Below are 17315 nucleotides of genomic sequence, written 5' to 3'. Positions count from 1 at the left end.
ATGGTGGTCACTCATCCAAACATGATCCAGGTTTAATTCTGTTCAGCTTCCGAGATCTGATCGGATCGGATGCAATCCAGATTATTTGGTCGTTGGCGACAACAGCCTGTGTATTCATCCATATTAAACAATGGTGCCAGTGGAAAGATAGGCCGAGGCAAGGATAGCAGAGTTTAAGGCCCCACCTGAATCGATCTTGTAGGTATCCAGTAATCGTGTCACAAATTTGCTCAGAGATTTGGGATGCATACGCTCATGTTTCACCTGCTGCAGACCTGGGTACTGTCTGCAGAGAAAAAAAATTTCATTTCCACGTATGCTTGCATTGTGAATCATAACAGGACAGGTATAATGCCAATGCACTCCAGTGGGAAATTATTTGGTCAACCATGTAAAAAAGATGGAAAAGGTTAAACAAACACTCTAAGTACAGTACTCATTTTAGATCCTATAAACAATCTCGATAAAACCACGGCTCACGAATAACTTGGCTCCCAGAATACCCAATTTGGGGCTATTTTGATGGCATTTTGTCAACACACGCTCTAAACCAGGCAAAACAAAATCAAACAAATCGTCGCTCGCCCGCCGGCTAATGACCGCCCTGCGCAAAGGCCCGGCGGCGAGGAAGCCACTCTGCGGGAACACACTGCCGCTGACGGGGCCTCAGGAAGTGCAGTTCCCACAACGCAACAGGATGGCAGGTCTCCCTCCATCCAGGGGCGGTGGGGGCCGCCGCAATACTTTCCATCCCGTAATTTCCCAGCTGTCAGCCACGCTTCCGCTGGCCCTTCCGAGGATGCCGGCTTCGCAAGGGGCGCAAACGCCGGTCGCGGTGACGAGACGCACGTGGCTTTGCTGCCCGGCCATTAAAAAAGACTTGCGCTTCCTCTCTCTTTCTCTCTCCTCTCCTGCTGCTCAATTCACCTATGCCGCCCATTGGCAGTGAACTTGTGTGTTTTTTTCCCACGTTTCGGTTTGCCGTCTATTTAACACGCGCTGTCTGCTGCCAAGAGGCCATAACCATTTCCGCTGAATTCCGTAATCTGACAGGTATCATCTTAACGGGTTATTTAATGGTGGCAAAACATTAAACTGCGTTCTTGCGTGCGAAACGGTTAGAATATTTCAAGTGACAATTCTCCCAAGTAAATGAAAATGAATCGTCCGATGTGAAAACGTGTTTTTGTTCCTTAAAAACAACGGTCCATCTGATCCGAGCCGTTAAACAAAAACCTCATGCTGTCATACAAGGGAAGCTGCTTCATTTTTTAGTCATATAAAACATGTATGGTTGGCAAGAGCAAAATATATGTTGTGCATTAGTTTTTGACTGGATTATAGTTATACTGCCACAGCAAGGGGCATTCCTTACTCACAGAGTCACTCTGCACTATTGGCAACTACTCAGAAGGCCAAGACCATCTGTTGCTATATGCCAAAGTAGCCTCAAGCAATTCTTTCCATGTAACCTGTAGGGATCACGCATACCTGCAAGTCCCCTCGTCACATCATCACGTTATCATTATCACGCTATCATCATCCCATCTTGCCTCTACGCCTGAAACGCGGCTTGGGGGAGCCTCAAATATTCCTGCCTTCAACTGAACTCTGTAAGAAGACCTCGAGAAAGCTCATGGGTTGTAACATCAGCTAGCTTGTGTCTTTATCCATCGGCAAGGGCAGGATCGCCAGGCATTTCCTAGATTGCTTTCACTTGCAAAAGCACCTACTTGCCCTAGCGATTAGTAACTCATTTGTCAGAAGCGTTATAGCACATCAGCGGCATAACAGAGCATGAACCTTCCCCGTAATGAGGCCCCCTCTTTCAGTGCTATTTTTAGCCGCTTACATTTTTTGCGAACTATAAAGATCCCCGATGAGCACAGCAGAAAAGAATATCTCAATGTGTTAATTCACTGTGACCTCAGCCTGCTCTCGGCCATTTAAAAAGGATCCAACTGTCCATGTGCTGAACACGTTTTGCCACTGGGATGTGTTTCGAAATAGCAATTACTGCACAACATTTAAACCGAGCTCGCAAGGATGAAGGAAACATTTTAAATGTAGTCATAATAAAGTAGTGTTGATGCCTGCCCATATTGTGAAGTCTTCCAATTGCATTGTTTTTGCTGAGGTATTTTTGATTTAGATAAATCTCAGCCACACAAGTGCCCATCTTTTCAGGGCACTCGCTTACTCGGCCAAATATTCATCCATAAATATTCAGAAAATAATAATCTACAGCCATTTGTTAATCCACTGCTGGAGAATAGCTTCCCTAACCTGTCGGTTATGGGGGTAGTTTGCGCATACTTCACTACACTGGACAGTGCATGTTGGTGAAAGGGGGGCCAAGGGTTAGTTCAGACATCACTTGCCACTGCAGTGAGCTGTGGTTCGGAATTAAATTCATGTTACTACGTTCACAATAAAATAATAATCACAGCACAGTGCGTGTACCACTTCCCCACCGCTCCATGCCCAAATATTTACATTCGCGTGCATTAATAATTCACGATCATTGCAATTTATCACCAGGTAAAAGCGAACCGAAAAACAAACATCCCCCAAAAGTATGCAAGAGGGGCATCGCTCCCACACGTGTTTGTGGTGGCCAGACTCCTCATGCAGGCCCGGTGTCAGCAAGGTCTGTGCATCTTCTTGGTTCTTTCGGTAAAGTCACCTGAGGACGGCTGCTTGCGTTGTGGCCGAAACGTCGTGAGAATTATTTTATTATGTTTTATTTTTATTATTTTATTATTTCCCTTCTACGTGACTTTACCGAAAGAACCAAGAAGATGAATCCCTGCAGTCACGAAAGCTTTAAATCGAAATTTAAGGTCTGTGCACTTGGCATGCGTGGCATACTGCAGCAGGTTCCCCAGGTTGAAGTCCGGATGGCACCAGGAATCGAGGAGTCGCACCAGCTCCTGCTGCAGTTCGGGCGAGTTGGACACGTAACCCTCAACCACACTCAGCTTGTCTTGGAGAAGCAGTGGCGTGCAGAGCTGAGGGGGGCAATGGTAAGGATGAGTGCCCTAAAACTTGATTGTAAAATCAATTACATGTACAGCCATTTTGTCAGTCCACTTCTGGATGAGGTCCTCGTGCGAGTCATGTGGGCTGTTTGACCATACTTCACCACGCTGGTCAGTGCGAGTTGGTGAAATGGGATGTCCAGGAGCAGATCAGATGTCACGCACCACTGAAGTTAGTCATGACCGGGAATACTACTTAAGTCACCGGGTTCATAGCACACCACACTAACCATTATGCCTTCATTCCATCGCTCAAAATTAAATTTTATACCGTAGGGAAAATAATGTAAGTATTATAATTTCTTAAGGTCCGATTTATGAGAAGTGCTGCAACATGGAAGTCATATAATTATAATATCATGCATGCATATGCAGATGTACTTTATGTCCTTAAAAAATAATTACTTTCTGAACAGTGATTCATGTATGCATAAAAGAGTACAGAATGCTTTTCAAGTATTGTTGCAGATCAAATTGGCAAGGTGTATTAATGCAAAGAACATGCCTCTCTGAAGTTCAGGTACGGTTGCAAATGCATTTTCTTAGCCAAATGAGCGGCCTGTAAACAACAAAAAACAGTGTTTGATGATCAATATTTCTGAAAACAAAATGTATCACTTTTATATTTATTTACCTACTTAATAAATGAACGTGTACACATTGGCATTTCCGAAGGAATTTTTTTTTGCTTTGCGAGTAAAGTTTGTGAACCTATGAATTTTGGCAAATAAACCGGGCGCTTAGGCGGAAATCCTCAATCAAAACGGCACCGCTTCGGACGCTAAAGCTCACTGTAATCCGGTCGCTTGGCGCTCGGTGCGAGCGGTCAACAGTGATTCCCCGTGGACTTCAGGCAGGAAGACAAACATCCCCCTTCACAGCGCCCCGAGAAACTCAGCCGAGCCCCGCACACTGCCCGGCGGAAGACGAGACTTGCCAAGGGTTTGAGAGGAGCTGGTGTGTTACGGTGATGCGGGAAAACAAAATCTTATCTGTGGAGACGTGGCGATGTTTTTCAGAACTACCCCCTCGATCTAAAAAAGCGATGGCATTTTTGCGCGCGAGCGTCACCGATTTTGTACGCTGGAGGAGATTTGTATTTGCTGCCACAATTAGGACTAGCTACCTCATCAGCCGGACTTTCATTGCAATATTATGGGACTGGCTTCATGTATAATTGCACAGCTGAGAGCATGCTACCCTCAAATGGTTGAAATAGAAATTACATCATGGTGCGAAAGAAGTTCAACATACATACATCATAATCATCAACCAAATCCATATGCATACCGTGTGCTACTGCAGTTGAACAGAGCAACATGGCAGAAAAGAACCACTCTCAAATACAAACCAATCCATCACATGCCCTGTGTCCCTGCATTGTGTCTGGTTACCAATAAGTGACTGATAAATGGTTGAGAGGCAGGACTTATCAGTTTAGGTCCTATCAGAGCTTTGTGCTCCGCTGTTGCTCAAGATTTATTTTGGCAAAAGAATACAGGAGTGTGCGAGTCATGGCATCAAGCTCGGGATAAAAAAAAGCTATTTTGGCCTATGTCAAAGTCTGCTTAAATAGTAAAAGTTTGTCTGTTAATCCGCCAGCTTGCTGGTGTCATTGTTATGTTTCCACACAAGTGCCCGTTTGTGAGCCCATCCATGCAGAACACAGCGACACTGGCTGCTGCTGCTTTTACTGGAGAGCGGCAGAACAATTAATTTTTCTGCTCGGCTTGCATTTATAAGCAGTCATTTACAAAAGCGACGTGCAGTGCATATGTAATGTGTGTGAAAAACGAAGGTATGTTTAACCGTAGGTCTGACATCACTTATTGTGCATGGGAAGACCAAATATTCTCAATTGTACAAACAACCAAATGGAGTTGAAGCGCTGCAGAATTTGTATCTATTAAGGCTTGCTCGTTCGTGAATAAAATTGAGCATTTTATTTTTGTAACATCTTATTATGAAAGCAATACAAAACGTACTTTAACAAGTTGTATCACAATTAACGTGTCACACCTGTGCTACGCTCGGAAGCTGAGGGCCATTACAGGTGTGTGGGGGGGGGGGCACAATCTAGGACAGTCCGTGCCAGTGCGATTTTGGCAAGAAACACAAGGCAACTAATGCATACACCAACAGGCAAAGGACGTTCACGCGTATAAGCATGTACTTACCCTAGCAAGTACTTGTGGACAAGCATATACAAAAAACCAGCACAACTGCCTTGCAAATACTCATCACCGTCATCATCAGCCAGCCACTGCTGGATGAATTACTGTGTACATTGTCACCACCCCTCAAGGTCCTGCGATGCCACAGACCATCTCGCTCTTGCGCGCGAGCTGATCTCATCGCTCTATCTCAATCTAGCAATATATCCTGCCCAAACCCACATATGTTTTCTTTAGAGTCAATGTCTCCGATTTATGGTCGTTGTCCGATCCAAGTGCTCTTCTTGTAGTCTGTCAGTGTAATTTAGGGCATGTAACTCTCGGTCATTATTTTTGCACTCTTTTAAGCTTTTTTTCCCTTTTTTGTTTGTTCGTCATCATTCGTATATCTGATCCACAACACAACTGGCTTCATACCACCAATCGAAGCTTTCTTCCGGAGGCACTTTTGGGGCACGCCAAGAGGAAATATTATTCACCTCTGAATTCCTCAGTTTAAAACCTTCCAGGTTCCCAATGCACTGTTTAGTGAACTTAATTGTGACATCAATACAGTTACAAAACACAGCTCTTAATCACTGGCAGTGTACAAAGAGACATGGACTTCCTCAGGACAGCTTCCTTCATTGCTTCCCCATCCTCTTCCGGCAACGGCTATAAGAGTACGTCAGTGGGCTGGGAACCAGCCCTTGTATTCGAGTCCCTGTGATACGGACGATGATCAATAGGCACTGCGATAGAAAGTGCTCCTAGGGAGGAGCCATGCCACCCTCTAGTGGAGAATTTGAATATTTCTTCACGCTCAAGCGTTGGGTTTTGACAGTTGGGATGTACAGAAATTTCCGATGTGATTTCAAGTCGTAACAACGATGTTTTTGGGCCCGATGTCCGACGTTTCACTTCACGTGCCGGGAGCTTATATAGAAACGTCAGACGTCATTCCCTTAAACGTGTGGTACAACCTGGAAACCAACGGAGAGCCGTTTCTTCACACAGTTGGAGAAACACTCGCGTGAAAAATCAACTACAATTACAAAGAGCGGTTGTGCTTATATCGATCATATTTTTTACATCAACCGCCGTCAATATCATTCATTGTATATTTACTAAATGGTTACAAGTAAATGAAATAACTCAATTAAGGAATGTGGCTGCAATCATTCTCCTGTTCAAAAATGCAAAAAAACCTGATATGAAGCATTATATATCAATTCCCCTCCCATTAATAAAATAACAATCAACAGCCCTTCGTCAATTCACTGCTTCCCCAAACCGTGTTGGTCAAAGTGGATGTTTCACCACATTGCACTTCGAGCGTCAGTAGAGGTTGGTGAAGAGGGCAATCCCAAGATATCACTCGCCCACCAATGTTAACCGTCGCCGGGAATTGAACTCAGGTGGCCGGTCCAGAGAGCAGTGAGGCCATCCAACCGTGTGAGCAAGCTGGATTTAGTAGTTTCTTTTCTTTTACCATTGACCATATACATACATAGAAGATACAAATAATATAAAAAACAATTTTGCCTGACTATTATTGACTTTGAATCAGTGTAAACTAAAACAGTCATCCAGGCTGTCACAACCGGCCTTAATAAAATATTGTTTTACAATTGAAATAAATAATTAAACAACGTTGTATGTACACTGTATATTATGACAGTCATGTTCCTATGTAGAAAGACTTACCCCCACAATAGCAGGAATGTGCCATTTCCACCAATGTTTGTGCGAATGGGAAATTATTATAATTTATCTTATCACGAAATCACCCTCATTGTGCCCGAATGCTTAGCCTCTGAGAACTTAATAACAGAGTTAAGTCTGGTTAGTACTTGGAATGAAGATGTTCAGGGCATACCATCATACATTGTAGGCTTTAGCTGCAAGGTGGCCGAGATAATTGCACTTAGCGCTCATCGTATGTGGTGAGCAAGTGAATGTCTAACAAGTGCCCTTTAAAAGGTTCAGAGGTTATCATGGAGCACAGACATGCCAAAGAGAAAATAATTATCACCATGCCCTTTATTTACACAATAAAGCCTCAACGAACCAAAAAACTTTTTTTTTTATGGGGGTCCTGCTACAATGGGACATTGAATAGTCTGGAATAACCTCGCAATAGTTTTGTAGTCAAACACGATTAATTGATTTGCGGGTAATTGTTTTGAAAGTTTGAAATTTGACGCGGGCATGCGTGCCCTACTCCTTTTCTGATGTCGAAGGATCTTTAACATCCACATTGTAAATTGAAAACTCATTTCTTGACAACTGTTTTTTGTGTTTAGTATGTTGTCCTTCCCCCACACCTCCTATTAGCACAGTTGGCTATATACAGTGTGAAATAAGTTCAACATATGTACATACTTTCCCATATTTATACACTTTTCTGCATCGATACAATTAAGAGTCAACCGAGACACAGGCTGTGTAAACAAGAACACAAGGATATCTTATGGAAAACGCACTCGCCAAAGGTAATTGCAAGCGTAATCATGAACAGTCCAGCACAACCCTTGCTCATCACAACTCTCCTGCTGTAAACCTACGTTCATCAACTATTAGTTTCGGTCGTAACTATAACCCCTTTCTTACCTACACTGAAATCAAATGTCACAGTTTTTTTATATCCATTCTGTTCCCAATTCAATTCAACACGGGTTCATTCTACATCCAGCAGTGGATTTATCACAGCTGATAATGATAATGACCCCTGGTCAACACACAAGTCTCTAATATCCATATATTCACAAGTACCACCCGTTATCTCAGTTCTAAAGTATGTTCAATCTGCATCAGAAGGTAATTTGAGCATGCAATGCTTATGAATATCACTTTGTCGTGAATTCAGCAGTGGTTGTCCAATGGATAGACGTATCGGCATATAGCCATAGGAATGTAGAATTTCGACCACTGGCTCAGGGCTTGCAACAGGAGATGACCACCACCATCCAGGGTCATTTGAGCAATACATCACTTTTTTAAAGCGTCTTCTTTCGTATGGCTGATGTAGATGCAGCGCAACAGTTATACTGGTCGGAACCTCCTGGTTACACCAGCCCACAGGGGATTATTGTGTCCGTCCGTCGTGCAGGGAGGGTGGGGAGGGGTGGGGCTGGTCACCCTGTGGTGCCCTTATAAAACTCAACGTTTAACCTACTCACGCCGGCTTGTGCCCGCCCTCACAGTCGGGCATATTTGCGGAATACACCACGCCGCCGTTGACCCTGGCCAACGTTCCTACTAGCTCCCTCCGCAGGAATGTGGCATTGTAGATAGGCCTTGTGGGGAGCCGAAATATAACCATTATTCATATTTAGAGATTATCCCAGCACGGGTAATCTCTTTGGACAACAGAGGCATCCCCAATAAATGTCTCTTTGCTGACATAACCATTGAAGCCCCTGAATTAGATATTCCTCAAAAAACACCCATGGCAAGATGCGGCCACTACCTATTCAAGCGGACAATAAGAGCAAGACCTGCAGCATGCGACTTCTTACCAGACCGTGGACCACATTACGAATCACTGCGAACGTTGAAATATCAGCAGTTGCATTGAAGACATCTATTCAGCTTCCTGAGGCTGTCCTTTGGTAATCTGATTTGTTAGTTGCGATACAAAGCCATACGCAAGAAGTGCTGGTTACGACCGATCGCGAGTGTGGTCGATGACACCCCACCACGCCTCACCTCTTGATACCTGTCTTTCTTCTGAAGACCCTTCACTGCGCTGATGAGATGCTGGCGATCGGCAGTCTCCAGCTGATACATATGAATGAACGGGTCCATGGTAGAGCCCTGGCCGGATGAAAGCAGTCGGATCGCCCTTGCCTGCAGTTCCCAGTCACATGGCAGCGCCTGGAAGAGTTGTGCGGGTAGCCAGTCAACCAAGAGCACTGTGCACTAAACAAGTGCATTGTTGAGGTTGTGCCACTGCTAACAAGCGGTGTGCGTGGAGATTGGTTTCTCGACAATCAAGCGGCAGCATCTGAACTTTACAAAAATAAATTTACAATTGCACAATTTCCAAAACCTTTTCCACCAATCCATCTCGATTTTAAATATGAATACTGGCTAAGAAAATGGAACAAAAGCTGAAAAGTGAGAAATGAAGCATAGAGGTACATGCATGTAAATGAGAAACAACATTTTAACACATGGATAATATAACATATGGAAGTTGAAGACATCATATTTAATGTTAATAAAAAATGGTTTTGGGCAGGACACATTGCTAGAAATTTGGCCCGTGGTCGAGACTATTGGTAGGAATGGCAGGCAAAGGAGGGAACCACAGAAATGGAGTAATGTAATCAGCTGAAAAGCAGGTGCTAGATGGACCATGACAGAAGGTGTCTTCATCCAGCAGTGGACAGATCATGGCTGATGTGCCCATTCATCATTCAGGTTTTTATAGCCATCGATACAAAATGAACAGTCGAGCTCAGGTGTCGTACCTTCCCTTGGGAAGGGTGGCTGGCCACCCAGTTGGAAAACTCCGTTATGATGTGGTGAGCAAGGTGAGCTCTGCCCCTCCTCCAATCACTGCGCACCTCCAGGATGTCTACCAGCATTCTGCGAGGATCGACCGCGGTTTCCAGGCGAGCCTGGCATGCCGCCAGGATCTTTTGCCAACGAAAAAGGCAATGTAAAAAAAATCACATTTTACTCAATTGTCCTTGCCTTGAGTGAATATGGAACTGTTAATTGAATTCAATAAAATTGATAATTGTTTTTTTACCCTTCTATCTGGCAACAAAACTGACACCTTTTTTTACAAGGAGTCATGTTTGCATAGACCACAATACCTGCAGTCATAATGCAAACAAAAAACACAACTCTGATAATGTATTCACTGTCCTTGAAGTTAATTGGTCCACACCCGAGACAGCTTTCCTTAGAGCCGCGTCTCACATGGGTTGGACCAGATGACGCCAAAAGGCGCACAACTCAAAGACAATGCACCATCAGATAATAATAAAATTCAATAAAATTGTCGCAATTTTTTAATTACGAATTTTTTGTATCGTACGCATTTATTATGTGTACATGTATAGCCCTCTCGTCAATCCATTGCTGGATGAGGGCCTTTCCACGCTCTATGGGTCATGGTGGTTTGGGCCATACTTCATCATGCTGGTCACAGCAGGTTTCGTGAAGGTGTATTTTGATGCACTTCTCTCTGCTGGCAAGGTGTATTACAGTTCGAGATAAATCGAGTAAATTAACCTCTGTTCCCTATAGCCACACAACGGTGACATGTTTTAGTCTACTGGCCTTCCAGACTTACGTTAATCAGAAGCTTTGACATCCATACGATTGAAACAGGTAAAAAAAAAAATTTGATTTAAAGGTTTCGTGACTGCAGGGATTCATATTCTTGGTTCTTTCGGTAAAGTCACGTAGAAGGGAAATAATAAAATAATAAAAATATACAACAATAAAAATTCCCACGACGTTTCGACTGCAACACAGGCAATCGTCATCAGGTGTGAAATCCACACAGCAAGAATTTTTTCTTGCTGTGTGACTTTACCGAAAGAACCAAGAATATAGGTAAAAAGTTTGTCTACTTTAACAAATGCTGCCGGTTAACACGAGTATAGAAGGCCAAAAGGCCCAAAGACTAACACTATTAAAATGTTTATGTAGATACAAAATGTAGGTCTGGTTATTTATTTTATTACATAGAAAGCTACAAAATAATAGCACATTGAGTTACAGTATTAAACAAGTACATCTAATATTGGTGGCTTTCATATTTATCACTTCACTCAGTAACATCTGATCACATTAATAGTAATATTGATTTGGAATTATTATTGATACATGCTTGGTTTATTAAGCCTTTAATGAATCATCTCACCTGATTCGGCTGCTTTTTATTCCAAAGTTCCTCCAAGTTGCGTACAAATCCGTCCTCCATCATGATAAATTGTCCCTTTTCTCAAACTATCACTGAAAGACGATGGTAAAAGTTTGCACAAATTACACCTCTTCTCAAATCTATTCCTGCATTTTAACAACAAAAAAGACAGTGACACGTAACATTTATTCAGCTGCAACCTTATTATCCTTAGGGCATTGGCTATTTCTGTAAGATTCTCAAAGAAGGAGTAAGCTGTGTAAGAGAGCTTACAAAACGAGTAATCATCAGTTTCAAAAGAGAACAGTATAGTATTAGCACGTGTGTAAAATAAAAGTATTCAAAGGTATGCTAAAATGTCATAAGGTGATTTTTTTAAACACACACGTAAAATAAATATTGTACATGGGAGTACATGGACACCGATGTTTCCTATATGCACATAATAGCGTAAAAAACACGTTTTGGTCGCGAAAGCCTACGTGTTAAACAAAACGTTTTGGTCTGTTGGCTTTCCAAAATGAAGTTAACCGAGACAGCGCTGACGTCCAAAATGCTGACGCTGGTTAAGAAGTTTGTTTCCTTGATACAACATTTTTTTAACAACTGCCAATGCAGAAACACCAAATTATGTTAGCCAAAAACTTGACAGTCACTCAAGAAAGTCACCATTACTCTACCCCTTTCTTTCCCCTGTATGTGAATGAAATGTGCTTCACGACTTGCAAAGCAACATTTTTTTAATGTCCTTTTAAAACAATTAATGTAGCCCTTCAGGATGGAATTTCAAGGTGTGGTTGGAAACATTTTAATAACGCAACCCAAAACTCTAATTTTGTCGTGTATGGTGTGCCTCGCTCTGCCAGCCTTCTGCCGGACACATTTGTGAAACTTCTTTCATGGAGGAAAAAAAAATGCTTTAAAGCCAAGGTTAAGTGTGTCATTATTACATGCTGGTTCCATCACTCCAATATATGTCAAAGTTATTAATAAAGTAACACCACTCGAGTCCTATGATGGAGCATCTTGTCCCCTGATTTTGATTTCGAGAATTTCAAGTCTAGCCCATGTGGTTCTTCTCTCTTACATCATCTGAGAATTTCAAGTCTAGCCCTTGTGGTTCTCTCTTTGCCATCATCTGAGAATTTCAAGTCTAGCCCATGTGGTTCTCTCTTTGCCATCATCTGAGAATTTCAAGTCTAGCCCATGTGGTTCTCTCTTTGCCATCATCTGAGAATTTCAAGTCTAGCCCATGTGGTTCTCTCTTTGCCATCATCTGAGAATTCCAAGTCTAGCCCATGTGATTCTATCTCTTCCATCATCTGAGAATTTCAAGTCTAGCCCATGTGGTTCTCTCTCTTCCATCGTCTGAGAATTTAACGTCCAGCCCATGTGGTTCTCTCTGCCATCATCTGAGAATTTCAAGTCTAGCCCATGTGGTTCTCTCTCTTACATCATCTGAGAATTTCAAGTCTAGCCCATGTGGTTCTTTCTCTGTGTATACAGACAACCCTGGTGCAAATTCACTGCTGGGTGAGGCTCCCCCCACCTCACCACGCCTGGCAAGTCGTGGGAGGTTCATTGGCCATACTTCACCACGCTGGTCATTCCGGTGTGGGATGGCGAGGAGCATAGACCGCGGGCTCATAGTTCAGTACAACATTGGGATTTTTGTTAGGCACCGTCCCCCCTCTGATTATCATCACAAATATCGAGATGAGGTCAAATGTGACGGTGGGAAAAAAGGAATACAGCACTGCGAAGTAAAGCAGCATCTGATATTGTAAATGCCATAATGTTTCTACGGTGTATGTTGTAAATGACTGCGCCTTATATACTAAAACAGTACAGTCTCATTACCAACCATTATCTATCCATACGAAGGCCTCCCCAATCACTGCAAATACTTCAAAAACATATTCTGTGCACACACACCGGTGTGTTAAACGTACAAGCGGCATATCACCACCCTGTGTACACTGTAACAGTATTTATTTAAAATTGTTCTTGTTAAAGTATAGCACGGTTACCGTCGTGCACACCCGAGTAGTTACTGTATGCGACGTACAGTACAGCATACAAAGACAAAGATCCACCGTGTAGCCTTCAACAGGCTGTAGGAGCAAGTGCTGTTGGCGAGCAGCACCTGTGAAGACTACCGGCACACGAGGGAAGGAGGCCGCCTTTGTCTCTCCTCCACCCCCCCCCCCCCCAGTTAGCGATGTTTCATACACCACTGCACCAGGAAATCATTTGAGGCCGAGTAAACCTAGGGGGTGTCGGTGGGGGACTCACAGGATACTGTTTTCTTGGTGGTGGTGGTAATGGTGGTGGTGAGGGTGGTGATTGTTGTTGTTGGTGATGATGATGGTGATGGCGATGATGGTAGTGGTGGTGGTGACGATGGTGGTGACGATGATGATGGTGGTGATGATGATGATGGTGGTGAACCACAAGTGACGAACTACATCACCAAAGCAGTCTCCACCAAACCCGCGCCAGCGACCGGCGCGGTGAAGTATGGCTCAACGTCGAACCACAGCCGCCGTGGCATAGAGTGACGGGGGCAGGGAGAAGGAGGAGAAGGCCTTCATCCAGCAGTGGATTGACAACGTGGCTCCCGACGATTAACAACCCGTCGCATTTACCACCCAACCAGACCTAAACAATCCGGGGCCGTACAAAAGCCAGAGCCGGCTTCGAACTCACCTCTCATCTCATCCACCAGCCGCTTCCACCACCAGCAGCACCAGCAGCACCCCCCAAACAAAACAAAAGTGTCCACCACTCGTCCTGACGGTCCACCTCCAACCACCCGAGCAGTCCCACAAAACCACCCACTCGAGTCTCGCAAAGCCGCTCAATTTAATGAATTTCTTTAATTGGTAACCACGTGCCGATGTGGATTGGCTGCTGGTGGTGGCGTCGTCGCTTGTTCCTGATACGCAATATCCGCGTGGCTTGACAATGTGGCTTGTTGGGGGTGGTGAGCGCTTAGGGGTTGAATTGTTTTTGGGGTAAATATCTAATTGCGATTTGTTTCCGGGCAGATATGGCGATTTGCGATTAAAAAAAAAAATGTTAAGCTACATTTAAATATTTACCGTGTGATAGATTTGAAACATGTGATGAGGCATTGGCACATGATGTCATCAAAATATGAACTGCTCTATAGATTATCACGCAAGGGTGAGAACTTAAAAGGTATGAATTGCTTCCAACATGTATTTATTTAAAACAAATTAATTGAAGTAGAACAATCAAACATAGAACAATTGTTAAGTTAAATAAATAATGTTATAATCACAAAAAATAAAACAATTCCAATAAGAAATTAATAGGACTTTTCAAATCGCAAAAAATCGCAGCCTTTGCGAATTACTAATCACATGGTTTTAAATTGCAATTTCGATTTGAAATCGATTATCATGGAACCTCCTTTGCCAGTACCAAAATATGAGAATAGTTTTTCCCCTTTTTTGTGGCAACAAAACAGCTGTGTTAAGATGTTAAAACACCAAACTGAAACCTTTTACAAGTGATCATGTCTGCATTAACCACAATATTTGTGGTCAGAATGCAAACAAAAACATTCTGATAATCATCTATGCATTGTCTTTGAAACTGATTGGTCCACACCAGAGACAGCTTTCTTTCGAGGCGTGTCTCAAACGGTGTTAGACCAGAGGAGGTTTGAGACTGGGGTTACACCAACAACCACGCCCAAGTGGGGGTGTTTACTACACACTGCACCAGGTAGTCATTTTTAGGCTGAGTCGACCTAGGGGAGGGCCCAGGACCGGGTGGCCGTGAGCGGGAATCGAACTCGGGTGGTTGGGTTCGTAGCGCAGCGCGCTAACCACTACCCCACCGCTCCCCCCCCCCAATCTCACAACCCCCAACACCACCACTTCCAACCAAACAAGAACATTGAGAATTCAAGTTTGCGGCCATGAGATTGAGGTTGGATGGTTGTTTTTGTGGATAGTTCCGTTGATGGCCCAGCAGATGGCGATGGTCGACTTAGTAAGTCTGGAAGTGCTGTTGCTTATGTCACGTGACCTTTTTGACAGTCTCAAAGTATGAGAAATAAGAATAGCGTTCACCCTTTCCAGGAATACATTGATTCCTTGCAAAATGTATCTATTTACTGTTTGAACAAGCAAGTGCTGCTGTTGCATTTCCATGGGCAAAGAAGAGTTCAGTAACTGTGGGTGTAAGAAAAAAGGCTGCAGTAGTTGTAGTCATAGGATAGTATAATTTTTTTATACGGACAATGTATGTGAATTATAAACCCCAAGCCTCTATAATCGTTTTTTTTTTATCGTCGTAAGGTTCTGACCCATCTGTGAAAAATATGTCTTTATCGCTAATCGAATTCCTCCAGTCTAAATACGTATTATGATTTTGATCATTGCTATCAGCTCTCAAAGAGGAAAAATCTGGCCTCTCAGTTGTTCAACTTTCCTTTTGACCTCGCTGATGCCATCCACTCTATATTCGTCTAAATATAATTGATTTAGTTAGATTGTTCTATCGCATGATAGTGAAAGATGGTGACGGATTGGAGAGTCCCACATTCAGCAGTTTTTTTTTTAAATCATGAATGATGACGATATGTGAAATAAAGTCACTGCCATTCCAAATACAGTATACATTTATCTCCTTGTGCTGCCATTCCATCACGAGTCTTGTCCATCAGTCAAGTTTCCGTTTTAGCCATGTATTCATTCCAAGATCACTCACTTGTCTTCATACTGTACGCTTGTCACAAGTATTTTTTTTGTTAAAGATGATCATTTGTTATTATTTTAATCAGATAACACTGGCATGCATTGGAGTTGCAAATACTACTCTGCATACAGTACTTAAACTGAATTCTACCACTAGGTGGAACTAGAGGTTAAGAGAAATATGAAATTTTCCTCCAATGGATTTTAGGATGTGTCATAATGTGACCACTAGGGAGCGTAAGTTTTCGCTTCCAATTATATTTCAGTTGAAAGTATCGAGGCGCCCACGTCATGAGACAAATTAACTTCCATTCGGAAACTTTCAGAAAGCTGTAATTGAGAATGGTGTCTGGGGGGCGATATCTCAACGCTGATTCCGAGATATCTTTAGTCGTTTCCTGTACACAAAATCCGGTACACTTTCTCACGTGGCCTGCTCTAGAAATGTTTGTGGCATTCGCAATTAAATCGAACATCTGTAATCCTCAAGAGCTATAACTTTACAGAGTTATGTACAACCAAATTAAATATCTTGTTTATTGTGCAGGCATTGGTGACCATGCTTGACCATAAACTCGCTGCATTTGAGAATTCAGGGTAATCGTAGGTGGTTGTTTTGAGTTCAAACCGATTATCTCAGCAGTGTCAGCTGAGAGCTCTGACACAGCATTAACCATCTGAATCAGTGTTCTTCGCTAATTTTCAGAGCGGGGCCACTTTCGCCGAAAAGGTTTTACAGAAGCACAATGATGATAATGGGGTGTTGTCACGTGTTCTAATTACTGGCGAAACGTCATACTCAGAAGGTAAACGTTGTGGATTTGCTCTCCAACACACCGGTGTGCTGTACTAGTAACTAATTGGCATGTTCTGTTTATGTAACAAACCTTACTCATTGGCTGTGTTGGGTGGTGGTGGGTTTAATGACACATTGATAATTACGTGATCTAACCTAAAAATAAAACAATATTATGGGCAGATACTTAAATTAGGGTCATGCTTAAAAACTCCAAGTTCGAGACATCATATTGACTGTTAAAAGCAAGTAACTGGGCTTGGGCAGGACACAACACACTAGAGGGGATGATGGCTGGTGATCGAAACTAGCTATCGAATGGCAGCCAATAGAGGGAATGCCAAATTAGGACATGCAGAAGATGGACAAATGCAATCATGTAATTTCCAGGTTCTGAATATAATATTTCAACGCAGGATGATAAGGTGATTGCATTGACAGACCTTCATTTATCAGTGATTAATCATGGTGACAGATTATACAACTGCATGCCAGGTTTTTTTTCTAAACAGTCAGCGTTTTTTTGTCAACAAAAATCTTGTTTTATATATTAAAAAAAAAATTGTACCCATTATCACTTGACTAAAAACAGCAAACGCCATGTAGATGATCAAATTGCAATGGGAGTTTGGGAAGAAATGGAAGAACAGTTTGTCATGGACATGTCTTCGTTTGTTTTACACTTCTCCGTTTACAGACCAGACA

At 42.8% G+C, this 17315-nt stretch overlaps 1 protein-coding gene across 4 annotated transcripts in view; it reads right to left on the bottom strand.

The window, feature by feature from the left end:
• Positions 1-14002, bottom strand: part of EXD3 (exonuclease 3'-5' domain containing 3) — a 94455-nt gene extending 80453 nt beyond the window's left edge. For 2 of the 4 annotated variants that reach the window (XM_078603311.1, XM_078603314.1), the window contains exons 1-7: positions 13791-14002; positions 11082-11173; positions 9673-9840; positions 8906-9073; positions 3547-3600; positions 2872-3011; positions 186-286 (exon numbers count right to left, since the gene is read on the bottom strand). In XM_078603311.1, coding sequence (XP_078459437.1) covers positions 186-286; positions 2872-3011; positions 3547-3600; positions 8906-9073; positions 9673-9840; positions 11082-11144 — 694 coding nt within the window. In that variant the 5' untranslated portion in view covers positions 11145-11173; positions 13791-14002. Of the gene's footprint in view, positions 1-185; positions 287-2871; positions 3012-3546; positions 3601-8905; positions 9074-9672; positions 9841-11081; positions 11228-13790 lie in introns of all 4 variants that reach the window. The other 2 variants (XM_078603312.1, XM_078603313.1) reach the window with 2 other exon arrangements.
• Positions 14003-17315: the final 3313 nt, after the last annotated feature.

This window comes from Lampetra planeri, chromosome 20, assembly GCF_965212315.1.
Source record: "Lampetra planeri chromosome 20, kcLamPlan1.2.h2, whole genome shotgun sequence".
In the NCBI taxonomy this organism is placed as follows: domain Eukaryota; kingdom Metazoa; phylum Chordata; class Hyperoartia; order Petromyzontiformes; family Petromyzontidae; genus Lampetra; species Lampetra planeri.
This window is presented reverse-complemented; position numbering and strand designations above follow the sequence as displayed.